This window comes from Nerophis ophidion, linkage group LG07 (genome assembly GCF_033978795.1).
Source record: "Nerophis ophidion isolate RoL-2023_Sa linkage group LG07, RoL_Noph_v1.0, whole genome shotgun sequence".
Taxonomy (NCBI): domain Eukaryota; kingdom Metazoa; phylum Chordata; class Actinopteri; order Syngnathiformes; family Syngnathidae; genus Nerophis; species Nerophis ophidion.
Genome location: NC_084617.1, coordinates 31,758,191 through 31,773,923, shown reverse-complemented (window position 1 = coordinate 31,773,923; position 15,733 = coordinate 31,758,191). Strand labels below are relative to the sequence as shown.

Here is a 15,733-nt window from a genome sequence, read left to right as displayed (position 1 = left end):
GCTACTTCAGGGACTTCCAGATGTGTTTCAGCCTCCAGGATTTTGCAACAGGATGGCAGCGTCTAGACGTAGGCATAACCATGGGGTGTTCCATCTCCCCAGTCCTCTTTGTCGCAGCTTTTGAAATCATCCTCCGCCCGTCAGACTGTAGGAGGAATGAGGCTGCAGACAGGGCAGAGGCTTCCACCACTACGAAGCTACATGGATGATCTCACAGTGGTACTGCAAACAGCCCCATGCATGAAATGGTGTCTGAAGAGGCTGGATGAGCTAGTGACATGGGCACGGATGAAGATAAATCCCTCCAAGTCATGAAGCCTCTCCTTGCGCAAAGGCACCAGGAACGACAAAGCCATCTTTTTTGCAGGAGGTGAGCAAATCTCTCTACTGGTCAACCAATCCATCCAAAGCCTGGGGAGGAAGTACAATGCGGACCTGTCGGACAAGCACGCAGGCAAGGCAACACGGAAACAACTCTCAGAAGGCCTAGTGAGTATCAACAAGAGCCAGCTCCCCGGGAACTACAAGTTGTGTTGCTACAACTTCACACTTTACCAAAGAGTTATGTGGCCACTGAAGATGTGCGGGATTCCATCCGCAACAGCCAACGGGTTGGACAGATTAGCCAACTCCTACATGCGAAAGTGGCTGGGCCTACCGCGTTGCTTCTCCGACACTGGCTTATTTGGGGCAACTTTACTGCATCTGCCGATCCAGTCCATCGCCCTGGGCTACAAGCAGGAGAAGGCCAGATTGGTTCTCGAGCTGGAAGAATCCTCAGATCCTACAGTGAGGAATGATCATGTACCAACCCGAACAGGCCGGAAGTGGCAAGCAGGGCCAGAGGTTGCCAAGGCCATTGGCTGGCTCCAACATAAAGAGAGCGAAACTCCAATGAGTGGTGGTCCCCAACTGATGACCCTGCAGCTGACCCAATGCCCTGTAGGAGGCGCATCAGGCAGACTTGCCCAGCAGAAACAACACCATATCTGTACTATCAATCATTATCCCAACATGTGTGCTGCAGGTGAGCTCCTCCTACCTGTGATTCTTCCACTGTGTTCGTTCAGCTCATGGATTTTACTCCATTCTCTTCCTCTCTTCTCATAAATGTTCACCACGTTGTTGTTGGGACTCACTGCAATCTCTAAAAGTACACATACATACACTTATTACTGCATGCAAGTACACATCAATACACATACAGTATTACTGTATGGAAGTACACATCAATACACTTATTATTGCATGAAAGTACACATCAATACACTCATTACTGCATGGAAGTACACAATAATACACATATTACTGCAAGTACGCATAAATACACTTACTAATCAATGCATGGAAGTACACATCAATACATGTATTACTGCAAGTACACATAAATACACTAATTAATACAATCTTTGTAAGTACACATTAATACACTGCAATCACTGTAAGTACACATAAATATACATATTACGACAAGTACACATAAATACACTTATTACTGCATGTAAGTACACATAATTACATTTATTACTGCAAGTACACATGAATACACTTATTACTACAATCTCTGTAAGCACATAAATAAACTTATCACCAGAGGTGGGTAGAGTAGCCAGAAGTTGTACTCAAGTAAGAGTACTATTACTTTAGAGATGTATTACTCAAGTAAAAGTAAGGAGTATTCACCCAAATATTTGACTAAAAGTAAAAAGTATGTTGTGAAAAAACTACACAAGAACTGAGTAACTGATGAGTAACCTGTTCATTTAATGATGACGGCAACAAGTAATGCACAAAAACATAAAAATAGCAATGAACAAATTCACAGCCAGGAATATCTCTTAAGCAACTAAAACAATAATATATATAGAATAATATATATTTGGTTTTACACTGTATTGAAAAAAAAATTGAAAATGAATTTTACCTTTGCAACTTAATTATACTATTGGCTAAGTTTTATATTCATAAGTGTAAGTTTCTCAATACCCAACCTGGTTTTTGTGCCTTAAAAAAGATTTAGAACTCTACTCTAAAACACTCTACCTCTATCAACCAAAAAGCTGTGAAAACGATGATGCTGTGTTCCAAATTTAAATTATTTACTGAGATTCAGTGAGCCTATGGCTTTTCACTTTGTTTATTTTATATATATATCTTTATTGCATTCTATTTTAGTTACTTTGAATTTACTACCCCCTGGCGCTGTTTTGTAGGTTTTTTATACTGTTTTGTACTGTTTTTGTACTTACTTTGATTATTATTTTCAACTGTTTGTAAAAGTTGAAATTTATAAATAAAGGTTTATAAAAAATGTTTTTAAAAAGTGTTCAGTTAATCATGTGACCGCCTGGCGCTGTTTGATTGGTGAAACGGAGTCAAACGTCACCAGTGACGGCATTTGATTGGTGGAATGGAGTCAAACGTCACCAGTGACTGCATATGATTGGTGAAACGCAGGCATGTGATACATCCTACTTTGAAGGTTTGTCTGATAAAACAAACAAAGCGTGCATTAACAGATCGATAAAAATCAGTAGCGAGTAGCGAGCTGAATGTAGATAAATGGAGCGGAGTAAAAGTAGCGTTTCTTCTCTATAAATATACTCAAGTAAAAGTATAAGTATGTTGCATTAAAACTACTCTTAGAAATACAATTTATCCCAAAAGTTACTCAAGTAGATGTAACGGAGTAAATGTAGCGCATTACTACCCACCTCTGCTTATCACTACATATAAGTACACATAAATACACTTATTACTACAATCTCTGTAAGTACACAAAAATACACTTACTACAACCTCTGTAAGGAAGTAAATATTCCAATCTTTCGGTGTTTAATTACACCTACGCATGAACATATACACATAGATAAATACACTTATACACATAAACATATATACATAAATAAATACACTTATACGCATAAAAATATATACATAAATAAATACACTTATACGCATAAACATATACATATGAATAATACACCTATACACATTAACATATACTCATAAATAAATACACCTATACACATAAACATATACATACACATAAACATATACACATAAATACAATTTGCAAATAAACATACACTCATAAATAAATACACCAATACAAATAAACATATACACATAAATAAATAAACATATACACATGAATAAATACACTTATACACATAAACATATACTCATAAATAAATACACCTATACACATAGACATATACACACAAACATATACACATTAACATATACACATAGACATATACACATAAACATATACAAATACATATACACATAAACGTGTGGAGTTCCCCAGGGTTCGGTCCTTGGCCCTGCACTCTTCAGCATCTACATACTGCCGCTAGGTGACATCATACGCAAATACGGTATTAGCTTTCACTGTTATGCTGATGACACCCAACTCTACATGCCCCTAAAGCTGACCAACATGCCGGATTGTAGTCAGCTGGAGGCGTGTCTTAATGAAATTAAACAATGGATTTCCGCTAACTTTTTGCAACTCAACGCCAAAAAAACGGAAATGCTGATTATCGGTCCTGCTAGACACCAACCTCTATTTAATAATACAACTTTAACATTTGACAACCAAACAATTAAACAAAGCGACACGGTAAAGAATCTGGGTATTATCTTTGACCCAACTCTCTCCTTTGAGGCACACATTAAGAGTGTTACTAAAACGGCCTTCTTTCATCTCCGTAATATCGCTAAAATTCGCTCCATTCTGTCCACTAAAGACGCTGAGATCATTATCCATGCGTTTGTTACGTCTCGCCTCGACTACTGTAACGTATTATTTTCGGGTCTCCCCATGTCTAGCATTAAAAGATTACAGTTGGTACAAAATGCGGCTGCTAGACTTTTGACAAGAACAAGAAAGTTTGATCACATTACGCCTGTACTGGCTCACCTGCACTGATTTCCTGTGCACCTAAGATGTGACTTTAAGGTTTTACTACTTACGTATAAAAAACTACACGGTCTAGCTCCATCCTATCTTGGCGATTGTATTGTACCATATGTCCCGGCAAGAAAACTGCGTTCAATGGACTCCGGCTTATTAGTGATTCCCAAAGCCCAAAAAAAGTCTGCGGGCTATAGAGCGTTTTCATTTCGGGCTCCAGTACTCTGGAATGCCCTCCCGGTAAAAGTTTGAGATGTCACCTCAGTAGAAGCATTTAAGTCTCACCTTAAAACTAATTTGTATACTCTAGCCTTTAAATAGACTCCCTTTTTAGACCAGTTGATCTGCCGTTTCTTTTCTTTTTCTCCTATGTCCCACTCTCCCTTGTGGAGGGGGTCTGGTCCGATCCGGTGACCATGTACTGCTTGCCTGTGTATCGGCTGGTGACATCTCTGCGCTGCTGATCCGCCTCCGCTTGGGATGGTTTCCTGCTGGCTCCGCTGTGAACGGGACTCTTGCTGCTGTGTTGGATCCGCTTTGGACTGGACTCTCGCGACTGTGTTGGATCCATTATGGATTGAACTTTCACAGTATCATGTTAGACCCGCTCGACATCCATTGCTTTCCTCCTCTCCAAGGTTCTCATAGTCATCATTGTCACCGACGTCCCACTGGGTGTGAGTTTTCATTCCCCTTATGGCCTACCGAGGATGTCGTAGTGGTTTGTGTTGTGGTTTGTGCAGCCCTTTGAGACACTAGTGATTTAGGGCTATATAAGTAAACATTGATTGATTGATTGATTGATTGATTGATTGATAAACATATACACATGGACATATACACATAAAATACACACAAACATATTCACATTAACATATAATCACAAATAAATACACCTATACGCAGAAACATATACACGTAGACATATACACAAACATATACATATAAACATATATACTTAGACACATACACATAAAAATATAAACGTAAACATATAAACATTAACATTTACTCAAAAATAAATACACCTATGCACATAAAAATATACACATAGAGCAGGGGTCGGCAACCCGCAGCTTCAGAGCCGCATGCGGCTCTTTGGCAACTCTGATGCGGCTCAGCTGCACAATCGCCAACCCCCCAGATTGTTGCGGGGAGATTTCGGAATTCAATGCCTCTCCCGGACATCACCCGGAGTCAACGTTCTCCAATTTTCACTCGGACTACAATATTAAGGGCGTGCCGTGATGATATTACTCTTAACGTCCTCTTGAACGTCATAGTGCCCGCCATTCACGGAATGCTATTTGCGTCCTCTTGAACGTCATCACGCCCGCCATTCACGGAATGCTATTTGCGTGCCGACCGGACACATGCATTTCGCTGCTTCTATCGGCACATGTATGAGATTGCAAGGCATACTAATATGCGCCACATTGTGAACCCACACAAAAGAAGAATGACAAACACATTTCGGGAGAAAATCCTCACAGTAACACAACATAAACGCAACACAACAAATACCCAGAATCCTTTGCATCCATGATACTTCCTGACTATGTTATACACCCCGCGAGCACCAAACCCCTCCACCTCCCTGCGTGGTTGAGGTGGGCGGGGTTTGGTCACGAGTGACACTTCCCCTGTCATCATTTTCAAAATGGAGGAGGCTGATTTAAATAATTTGAAATCGCATAAAGAGAAGAAGATTAAGAGCTATTCGTAGGATTTAAGGTCCAAGCTATTGAATATGCTAAAAAGAAAAGTAAGCAGCTATGTTTTATTAATATACCGTAGCAGCGTGTGTCAAATATGAGTCATTAAATGACTCCCGCCTCCTGGTGGTAGAGGGCGCTAGTGATCCTTCTTGCGACTACTCGGCTGCAGAAGAAGTGACAACAAGCAGCAAGAGTGAGCAGTTTATTTTTTCCTCTTGCTTGCACTTTTAACATGGAGGATTACGTATCTAAAATAAAACAGTTTTGTCAACTGGACTTTCAATCGAAGCAGGAGGTAATAAAGGAAAATCTCCATCGAGACAGAGAAACTTTTAAAACTGAAGAAAGATAAGGAAGACTTCCATAAACAAGTTATCGATGCTTTTGATCAGAAGAAGCTGTGCGTGGACTTCATTTATAAGTAAAGGTAAGACGATAATAACGTTTTTTTTATTAAATGTGCTTTTCATGATGGTATCCTTACATCACACTCAAATTTATAAACGCAGGCCTAAATTTACCGCATGCCTATGGTAAGCGCCGGCGTGAGAAGAGGTTTTAAAATAATTAGCGCATGCTTGCCTTTACCGCATGCCTTTGGTAAACGCCGAAGTGAGAAGAGGTTTTTAATTAATTAGCGCCCGGCGGCAATTCAAGGAAATACGTTAGTCGATGTGAGATGATGATATTATTTTTATGGTTATTAGAGTAGTTGAAGTGTGATTATGATATTATTGTATGGTTATTAGAGTAGCTAAAGTGTGATGATATGTTGTTTTAAAATTTTAAGTTAAAGTAGCAATGATTGTCACACACACACTATGTGTGGCGAAATTATTCTCTGCATTTGACCCATCAACCTTAATCACCCCCTGGGAGGTGAGGGGAGCAGTGGGCAGCAGCGGTTGCCGCGCCCGGGAATCATTTTTGGTGATTTAACCTCCAATTCCAACCTTTGAATATGGTTATTAGAGTAGTTAAAGTGTGATGATTATGTTGTTTTGTGGTTATTAGAGTAGTTGATGTGTGATGGTATTACTTTTATGGTTATTTGAGTAGTTGAGGTGTGATTGCACCTACGTGTTTTGTCTCTGTTCCAGGTGTGGCAGGAGAGCGGCTCCAGTCCAAAGCTGTAACGAGACATGTCTGAACAAAGGTGCAGGAATGCGGCTGCTGCAGGTGAGCTGAGGGCGGAGCACAAGCACAAAGCAAACATGTACTTTTGAGTAAACACCCCGGTATATACTATATATATTCCTGTATTCTGTACGTGACTAGTACTTCACCACCTAGATGAAGAACTACTATCAAGTAGAAGGTGATTGAATAGAAAGCAGGAATAATACAAATCATATGAAGATGCCATTGAAAGAAATACTCGCCTGCATTAGCTGCTTTAGTCGTTAGGTACTTCAGCCCTTAGCTGCTTTAGTCCTTAGCTGCTTCAGTCCTTAGCTGCTTTAGTCGTTAGGTACTTCAGTCCTTAGCTGCTTTAGTCGTTAGGTACTTCAGTCCTTAGCTGCTTTAGTCGTTAGGTACTTCAGTCCTTAGCTGCTTTAGTCCTTAGCTGCTTCAGTCCTTAGCTGCTTTAGTCGTTAGCTGCATGCTTTAGTCGTTAGTTGCTTCAGTCCTTAGCTGCTTTAATCCTTAGCTGCTTTAGTCCTTAACTACTTTAGTCTTTAGCTGCTTTAGTCGTTAGGTGTTTCAGTCGTTAGGTGCTTCAGTCCTTACCTGCTTTAGTCGTTAGCTGCTTCTGTCGTTAGGTGCTTCAGTCGTTAGGTGCTTCAGTCCTTACCTGCTTTAGTCGTTAGCTGCTTCAGTCATTAGGTGCTTCAGTCGTTAGGTGCTTCAGTCCTTAGCTGCTTTAGTCGTTAGCTGCACACTTTAGTCGTTAGCTGCTTCAGTCCTTAGCTGCTTTAATCCTTAGCTGCTTTAGTGCTTAACTGCTTCAGTCCTTACCTGCTTTAGTTCTTAGCTGCTTTAGTCGTTTGGTGCTTCAGTCCTTAGCTGCTTTAGTCGTTAGCTGCTTCAGTCGTTAGGTGCTTCAGTCGTTAGGTGCTTCAGTCCTTACCTGCTTTAGTCCTTAGCTGCTTTAGTCGTTAGGTGCTTCAGTCCTTACCTGCTTTAGTCCTTAGCTGCTTTAGTCGTTAGGTGCTTCAGTCCTTAGCTGCTTTAGTCGTTAGCTGCTTCAGTCGTTAGGTGCTTCAGTCGTTAGGTGCTTCAGTCCTTACCTGCTTTAGTCCTTAGCTGCTTCGGTCGTTAGGTGCTTCAGTCCTTAGCTGCTTTAGCCCTTATCTGCTTTAGTCGTTAGCTGCTTTAGTCCTTACCTGCTTTAGTACTTAGCTGCTTTACCTGCTTTTGTTGTTAGCTGGTTTAGTCCTTACCTGCTTTTTTGTGAGGTGCTTTATTCGTGGACTCTGGACAGTCTACACGAATGTACCAACCAGGAAGTGTCTGGCTTATGTAGCGTGTGTGTGTGTGTGTGTGTGTGTGTGTGTGTGTGTGTGTGTGGGCGTGTACCACTGTCTTTAAGCACAAATGCAGCAACTAGGGAGTGACTTGCTCTTATGTAGTGTGTGTGTGTGTGTGTGTGTGTGTGTGTGTGTGTGTGTGTGTGCGTGCGTGCGTGCGTGCGTGTGTGTGTGTGTGTTTGCGTTGTGTACGTCTGTGCAAGTGCGCATGTGAAATCAGGAAAAAGTGTAGTATTATTTGTCAGGAAGAAGTGTAGTAGTATTTGTCAGGAAGAAGTGTAGTAGTATTTGTCAGGAAGAAGTGTAGTAGTATTTGTCAGGAAGAAGTGTAGTAGTATTTGTCAGGAAGAAGTGTAGTAGTAGTTCTCAGGAAGAAGTGTTGTAGTATTTGTCAGGAAGAAATATAGTAGTATTTGTCAGGAAGAAGTGTAGTAGTAGTTCTCAGGAAGAAGTGTTGTAGTATTTGTCAGGAAGAAATGTGGTAGTATTTGTCAGGAAGAAGTGTGGTAGTATTTGTCAGGAAGAAGTGTAGTAGTGATTGTCAGGAAGAAGTGTAGTAGTAATTCTCAGGAAGAAGTGTTGTAGTATTTGTTAGGAAGAAGTGTTGTAGTATTTGTCAGGAAGAAGTGTAGTAGTATTTGTCAGGAAAAAGTGTAGTAGTAATTGTCAGGAAGAAGTGTAATAGTACTTGTCAGGAAGAAGTGTAGTAGTATTTGTCAGGAAGACGTGTAGTAGTATTTGTCAGGAAAAATTGTAGTAGTATTTGTCAGGAAGGAGTGTAGTAGTATTTGTCAGGAAGAAGTGGTGTACCATTTGTCAAGAAGAAGTGTAGAAGTATTTGTCAGGAAGAAGTGTAGTAGTATTTGTCAGGAAGAAGTGTAGTAGTATTTGTCAGGAAGAATTGTAGTAGTACTTGTCAGGAAAAAGTGTAGTAGTACTTGTCAGGAAGAAGTGTAGTATTATTTTTCAGGAAGATGTGTAGTAGTATTTTTCAGGAAGAAATGTAATAGTATTTATTAGGAAGAAGTGTAGTAGTATTTGTCAGGAAGAAGCGTAGTACATTAGAGACAAGAATCTTAACGTCAATGGTCTCAGCAAAACCTTGCTCAAACCAGACACATTTTTCCTGCTTAACGAGGCATACAGATACGGATGCGCATATTGCCCGTCCCCTTAAAAGGGGGTGGGGAGTGGGGGGGTCGCACTAATATACAATGAAAACCTTAACATTAGCCCTAACCTATGTAATAAATACAAATCATTTGAGGGACTTACTATGAGGTCTGTCGCACCGCTGCCTCTCTGCCTGGCTGTTATCTACTGCCCCCCTGGGCTCTATTCAGACTTCATCAGTGAATTTTCAGGGGTTTTTGCTGATCTAGTGACGCAAGCCAACAATATAATTATAATGGAGGATTTTGATATCCATACGAATACCCAATCAGACCCTCCGTGCTTGGTGCTCGAGACTAAACTTACACAAATAATAAATGAACCCACGCATCGCAACGGTAATACGATAGAGCTAGTCCTTGTCCGGGGTGTCCCCACCTCCAAAGTTATGGTACTGTCGTACACTAAAGTAATGTCCGATCATTACCTTATAAAATTAAAAGTTCTGACTCATTGTCAACATGCTAATAATAATCACTGCTTTATCAGCCGCAACAATGATGCTGTCACAACGATGACTCTTGCTGGCCTACTGCCTTCGGTAATGGCGCCATTCCCAAATTATGTGGGCTCTATCGATAACCTCACTAACAACATTAACGATGCCCTGCGCGACATCATTGATAGTATAGTACCGCTGAAGTTAAAAAGGACCCCTAAAAGGCCCACCCCACGGTTTACAGAAGAAACTCGAGCTCTTAAATTATCATGTCGAAAGTTGTAACGCAAATGGCGTACGACTAAAGTTGAGGTTTTCATTCAAGCATGGAGTGATAGTTTAATAACTTATAAACACATGCTTACCTTAGCTGCAGCTAATTACTACTCAAATCTCATCCGCCTCAATAAAAACAAGAAAATTCCGCTTGTCAAGACTTTCCAAAACAAGTACAATTAGCTAACCTCAATGAACCCAAAAATTCCTTACAATAAGTATATTCTCACAAATAACAAGTGCACTTTTCTTGGTAGAAAAAAGAAACCTTTTTGCTCAATATGTTGAAAAATATTCTTAAATTAAGTAGAGTTCCATTATCTTGACATAATGATGTGCGCTCGAAATCATTATCTTTTTTATTGCTTGAAGTAAGAAATTATTACTTTAAAATAGCAGTTTTATACTTGTGATTGTTGATGACACAGCTTTGCAACAGTTGATATTCTAGTTTCAAGCATGTTTTACTCAATATAGGTCATCAAATCTCAGCAACAAGCTGTAATATCTTACTGAGATCATTTAGGACCAAAACTCTTTAAACAAGTAAAACACTATCATAAAATTTGTTGAGTGAGAAGAATTATCTTATCAAACAGAAAATAAGCAAATACCACCCTTTTTTGAGATATTTAATTTTACTTAGATTTCAGTTTTTGCAGTGTAGAAGCAGTTAATTCCAGAGTCGTATTGTAACGATTGCCTTATTTTGATACCGGTATTAAAATGATTTTGATACTTTTTGGTACTTCTCTAAGTAAAGGGGACCACAAAAAAATTGCATTATTGGCTTTATTTTAACAAAAAAATCTTAGGGTGCATTAAACATATGTTTCTTCATGCAATCAAGACCTTTAATAAAATACTGAAGATACTAGACAACTTGTCTTTTAGTAGTAAGTAAACAAACAAAGGCTCCTACACTGCAAAAAGTCAGTGTTCAAAAACAAGAAAAAAATTAGAGCTGCAAGCAGCAATGGACGGGACCGCTTTGGCTGCTGCCCCCGCGACCCAAGCCCGGAAAAGGGTTAGAAGATGGATGGAGTGACTATTACACAGAAAAAAAGTTGTATACACATGTATTATACAACAGACTTGTAGGCACCATATGTAAGTGCCCAAAATAAAGACTAGACATAAAAAGAAATTCAATCGGAGCAGAAACATAGGAGGAAACGGGATTAAAACCCGATGCTAACTGCCCATTGAAAATACATGGGTACGGTTAGTAGCTACTATTAGCAAACAGATAGACCTACCAACTCTGCGCATAAAAAGTGCAGATGGCCTTAAAACGTCACAACAGTCAGGCACCATATGTAAGTACCCAAAGTAAAGACTTGACATACAAAGAAATTCAATCGGAGCAGAAACATAGGAGGAAACGGGATTAAAACTCGATGCTAACCGCCCATTGACGGCTAGTAGCTACTATTAACAAACAGATAGATTTACCAACTCGGCGTAATATCTTAACATCGACACAATCTCTCGTCGCAACTCGGCCCTGATGGCCGGCGCCTACATACTTGCCAACCCTTCCGGATTTTCCGGGAGACACCCGAAATTCAGCGCCTCTCCCGAAAACCTCCCGGGACTAATGTTCTCCCGCAAATCTCCCGAAATTCAGGCGGAGCTGGAGGGGGCGTGGAGGTGTTCTCCATGTCCGTTTCCATATGAGTTGGGAAATTGTGTGAGATGTAAATATAAACGGAATACAATGATTTGCAAATCATTTTCAACCCATATTCAGTTGAATATGCTACAAAGACAACATATTTGATGTTCAAACTGCTAAACATTTTTATTTTTTGTAAATAATCATTAACTTTAGAATTTGATGCCAGCAACATGTGACAAAGAAGTTGGGAAAGGTGGCAATGAATACTGATAAAGTTGAAGAATGCTCATCAAACACTTATTTGGAACATCCCACAGGTGTGCAGGCTAATTGGGAACAGGTGGGTGCCATGATTGGGTATAAAAGCAGCTTCCATGAAATGCTAAGTAAATCACAAAAAAGGATGGGGCGAGAGTCACCAATTTGGAAGCAAATTCTCAAACAGTTTTAGAACAACATTTCTCAACGAGCTATTGCAAGGAATTTAGGGATTTTACCATCTACGGTCCGTAAAATCATCAAAAGGTTCAGATAACCTGGAGAAATCACTGCACGTAAGCGATGATATTACGGACCTTTGAACCCTCAGGCAGTACTGCATGAAAAACCGACATCAGTGTGTAAAGGATATCACCACATGGACTCAGGAACACTTCATAAAACCACTGTCAGTAACTACAGTTGTTCGCTACCTCTGTAAGTGCAAGTTAAAACTCTACTATGCAAAGCAAACGGCATTTATCAACAACAGCCAATATACATATAAATATATATTTATATATATATATATATATATATATATATATATATATATATATATACATATACATATATATACACATATACGGTATATACACACATATATATATAAATATACACATATATATATATATATACACATATATATATACACATATATATACATGTATATATATACATATATATATATATATACACATATATATGTGTATATATGCATATATATATATATACATATATATCAATCAATCAATCAATCAATGTTTACTTATATAGCCCTAAATCACTAGTGTCTCAAAGGGCTGCACAAACCACTACGACATCCTCGGTAGGCCCACATAAGGGCAAGGAAAACTCACACCCAGTGGGACATCGGCGACAATAATGACCCAGTGGGACGTCGATGACAATGATGACTATGAGAACCTTGGAGAGGAGGAAAGCAATGGATGTCGAGCGGGTCTAACATAATACTGTGAAAGTTCAATCCATAATGGATCCAACACAGTCGCGAGAGTCCAGTCCAAAGCGGATCCAACACAGCAGCGAGAGTCCCGTTCACAGCGGAGCCAGCAGGAAACCATCCCAAGCGGAGGCGGATCAGAAGCGCAGAGATGTCCCCAGCTGATACACAGGCAAGCAGTACATGTCCACCGGATCGGACTGGACCCCCTCCACAAGGGAGAGTGGGACATAGGAGAAAAAGAAAAGAAACGGCAGATCAACTGGTCTAAAAAGGGAGTCTATTTAAAGGCTAGAGTATACAAATGAGTTTTAAGGTGAGACTTAAATGCTTCTACTGAGGTGGCATCTCGAACTGTTACCGGGAGGGCATTCCAGAGTACTGGAGCCCGAAATGAAAAAGCTCTATAGCCCGCAGACTTTTTTTGGGCTTTGGGAATCACTAATAAGCCGGAGTCCTTTGAACGCAGATTTCTTGCCGGGACATATGGTACAATACAATCGGCAAGATAGGATGGAGCTAGACCGTGTAGTATTTTATACGTAAGTAGATAAACCTTAAAGTCAAATCTTAAGTGCACAGGAAGCAAGTGCAGGTGAGCCAGTACAGGCATAATGTGATCAAACTTTCTTGTTCTTGTCAAAAGTCTAGCAGCCGCATTTTGTACCAACTGTAATCTTTTAATACTAGACATGGGGAGACCCGAAAATAATACGTTACAGTAGTCGAGGCGAGACGTAACAAACGCATGGATAATGATCTCAGCGTCTTTAGTGGACAGAATGGAGCGAATTTTAGCGATATTACGGAGATGAAAGAAGGCCGTTTTAGTAACGCTTTTAATGTGTGCCTCAAAGGAGAGAGTTGGGTCAAAGATAACACCCAGATTCTTTACCGTGTCGCCTTGTTTAATTGTTTGGTTGTCAAATGTTAGAGTTGTATTATTAAATAGAGGTCGGTGTCTAGCAGGACCGATAATCAGCGTTTCCGTTTTTTTGGCGTTGAGTTGCAAAAAGTTAGCGGACATCCATTGTTTAATTTCATTAAGACACGCCTCCAGCTGACTACAATCCGGCGTGTTGGTCAGCTTTAGGGGCATGTAGAGTTGGGTGTCATCAGCATAACAGTGAAAGCTAACACTGTATTTGCGTATGATGTCACCTAGCGGCAACATGTAGATGCTGAAGAGTGCATGGCCAAGGACCGAACCCTGGGGAACTCCACACGTTACCTTAACGTAGTCCGAGGTCTCATTGTTATGGGAGACACACTGCATCCTATCAGTAAGATAAGAGTTAAACCAAGACAGGGCTAAGTCTGACATACCAATTCGTGTTTTGATACGTTGTAATAAAATATTATGATCGACAGTATCGAAAGCAGCGCTAAGATCGAGGAGCAGCAACATAGATGAAGCATCAGAATCCATCGTTAGCAATAGATCATTAGTCATTTTTGCGAGGGCTGTCTCCGTGGAGTGATTTGCCCTGAAACCGGATTGAAAGGTTTCACATCCATCCATCCATCCATCCATTTCATACCGCTTATTCCCTTTCGGGGTCGCTGGCGCCTATCTCAGCTACAATCGGGCGGAAGGCGGGGTACACATATACATATATATATATATATGTACATATATATATATATATATATATACATATATATATACTGTATATATACACATATATATATGTGTGTATATATATATATATATATACACACACATATATACATATATATATATATATATATATATATATAAAACAGTCACGATCAAAAGTTTACTTACACTTGTAAAGAACATTCATGAAGTTTGGTATTTGTATTGATTTATTATGGGTCTACTGAAAATGTGAGCAAATCTGCTGGGTCAAAAGTATACATACAGCAATGTTAATATTTGCTTACATGTCCCTTGGCAAGTTTCACTGCAATAAAGTGATTTTGGTAGCCATCCACAAGCTGCTTGAATTTTTGACCACTCCTCTTGACAAAATTGGTGCAGTTCAGCTCCAAGTGTTGGTGTTCTGACATGAACTTGTTTCTTCAGCATTGTCCACAATTTTAAGTCAGGACTTTGGGATGGCCATTCTAAAACCTTCATTGTAGCCTAATTTAGCCATTCCTTTATCACTTTTGATGTGTGTGTGGGGTCATTGTCCTGTTGGAACACCCAACTGCGCCCAAGACCCAACCTCCGGGTTGATGATTTTAGGTTGTCCTGAAGAATTTGGAGGTAATCCTCCTTTTTCATTGTCCCATTTACTCTCTGTAAAGCACCAGTTCCATTGGCAGCAAAACAGGCCCAAAGCATAATACTACACCCACCATGTTTGTGGTGGGGGTAGTATTAAGTATTATACATGTGCTGAAAATTTTAATTTTCCTGAAGGAATAAATAATGTACTATCTAATCCAATCTAATGCTTGACGGTAGGGATGGTGTTCCTGGGATTAAAGGCCTCACCTTTTCTTCTCCAAACATATTGCTGGGTATTGTGGCCAAACTGCTCAATTATTGTTTCATCCGACATCATGTGAACAAAAATAAGACCTTTTGAAAGAAAGTTCTGTGGTCAAATGAAACAAAATGGGAGCTGTTTGGCCACGATTCCCAGGTGAGGCCTTTAATCCCAGGAACACCATCCTTACCGTCAAGTATGGAGGTGGTAGTATTATGTTCTGAGCCTCTTTTGCTGCCAATGGAAACGGTGCTTTACAGAAAGTAAATGGGACCAATGGGGAAGCGAACCATTCAGAGTGTTATCGGCGCAAAGTTCAAAAGCCACCATCCGTGATGGTATGGGTGTGCATTAGTTCCCAAGGCATGGGTAACTTACACATCTGTGAAGGCACCATTAATGCTGAAAGGTACATACAGGTTTTGGAAC

At 40.0% G+C, this 15,733-nt stretch overlaps 1 protein-coding gene across 2 annotated transcripts in view; it reads right to left on the bottom strand.

Moving 5' to 3' along the window:
• Nucleotides 1-8,188, bottom strand: part of zgc:86896 (uncharacterized protein LOC415190 homolog) — a 34,201-nt gene extending 26,013 nt beyond the window's left edge. The window contains exons 1-3 of one of the 2 annotated variants that reach the window (XM_061905968.1): nt 8,025-8,188; nt 6,721-6,824; nt 1,043-1,147 (exon numbers count right to left, since the gene is read on the bottom strand). In XM_061905968.1, coding sequence (XP_061761952.1) covers nt 1,043-1,147; nt 6,721-6,784 — 169 coding nt within the window. In that variant the 5' untranslated portion in view covers nt 6,785-6,824; nt 8,025-8,188. The other variant, XM_061905969.1, reaches the window with a different exon arrangement.
• Nucleotides 8,189-15,733: the final 7,545 nt, after the last annotated feature.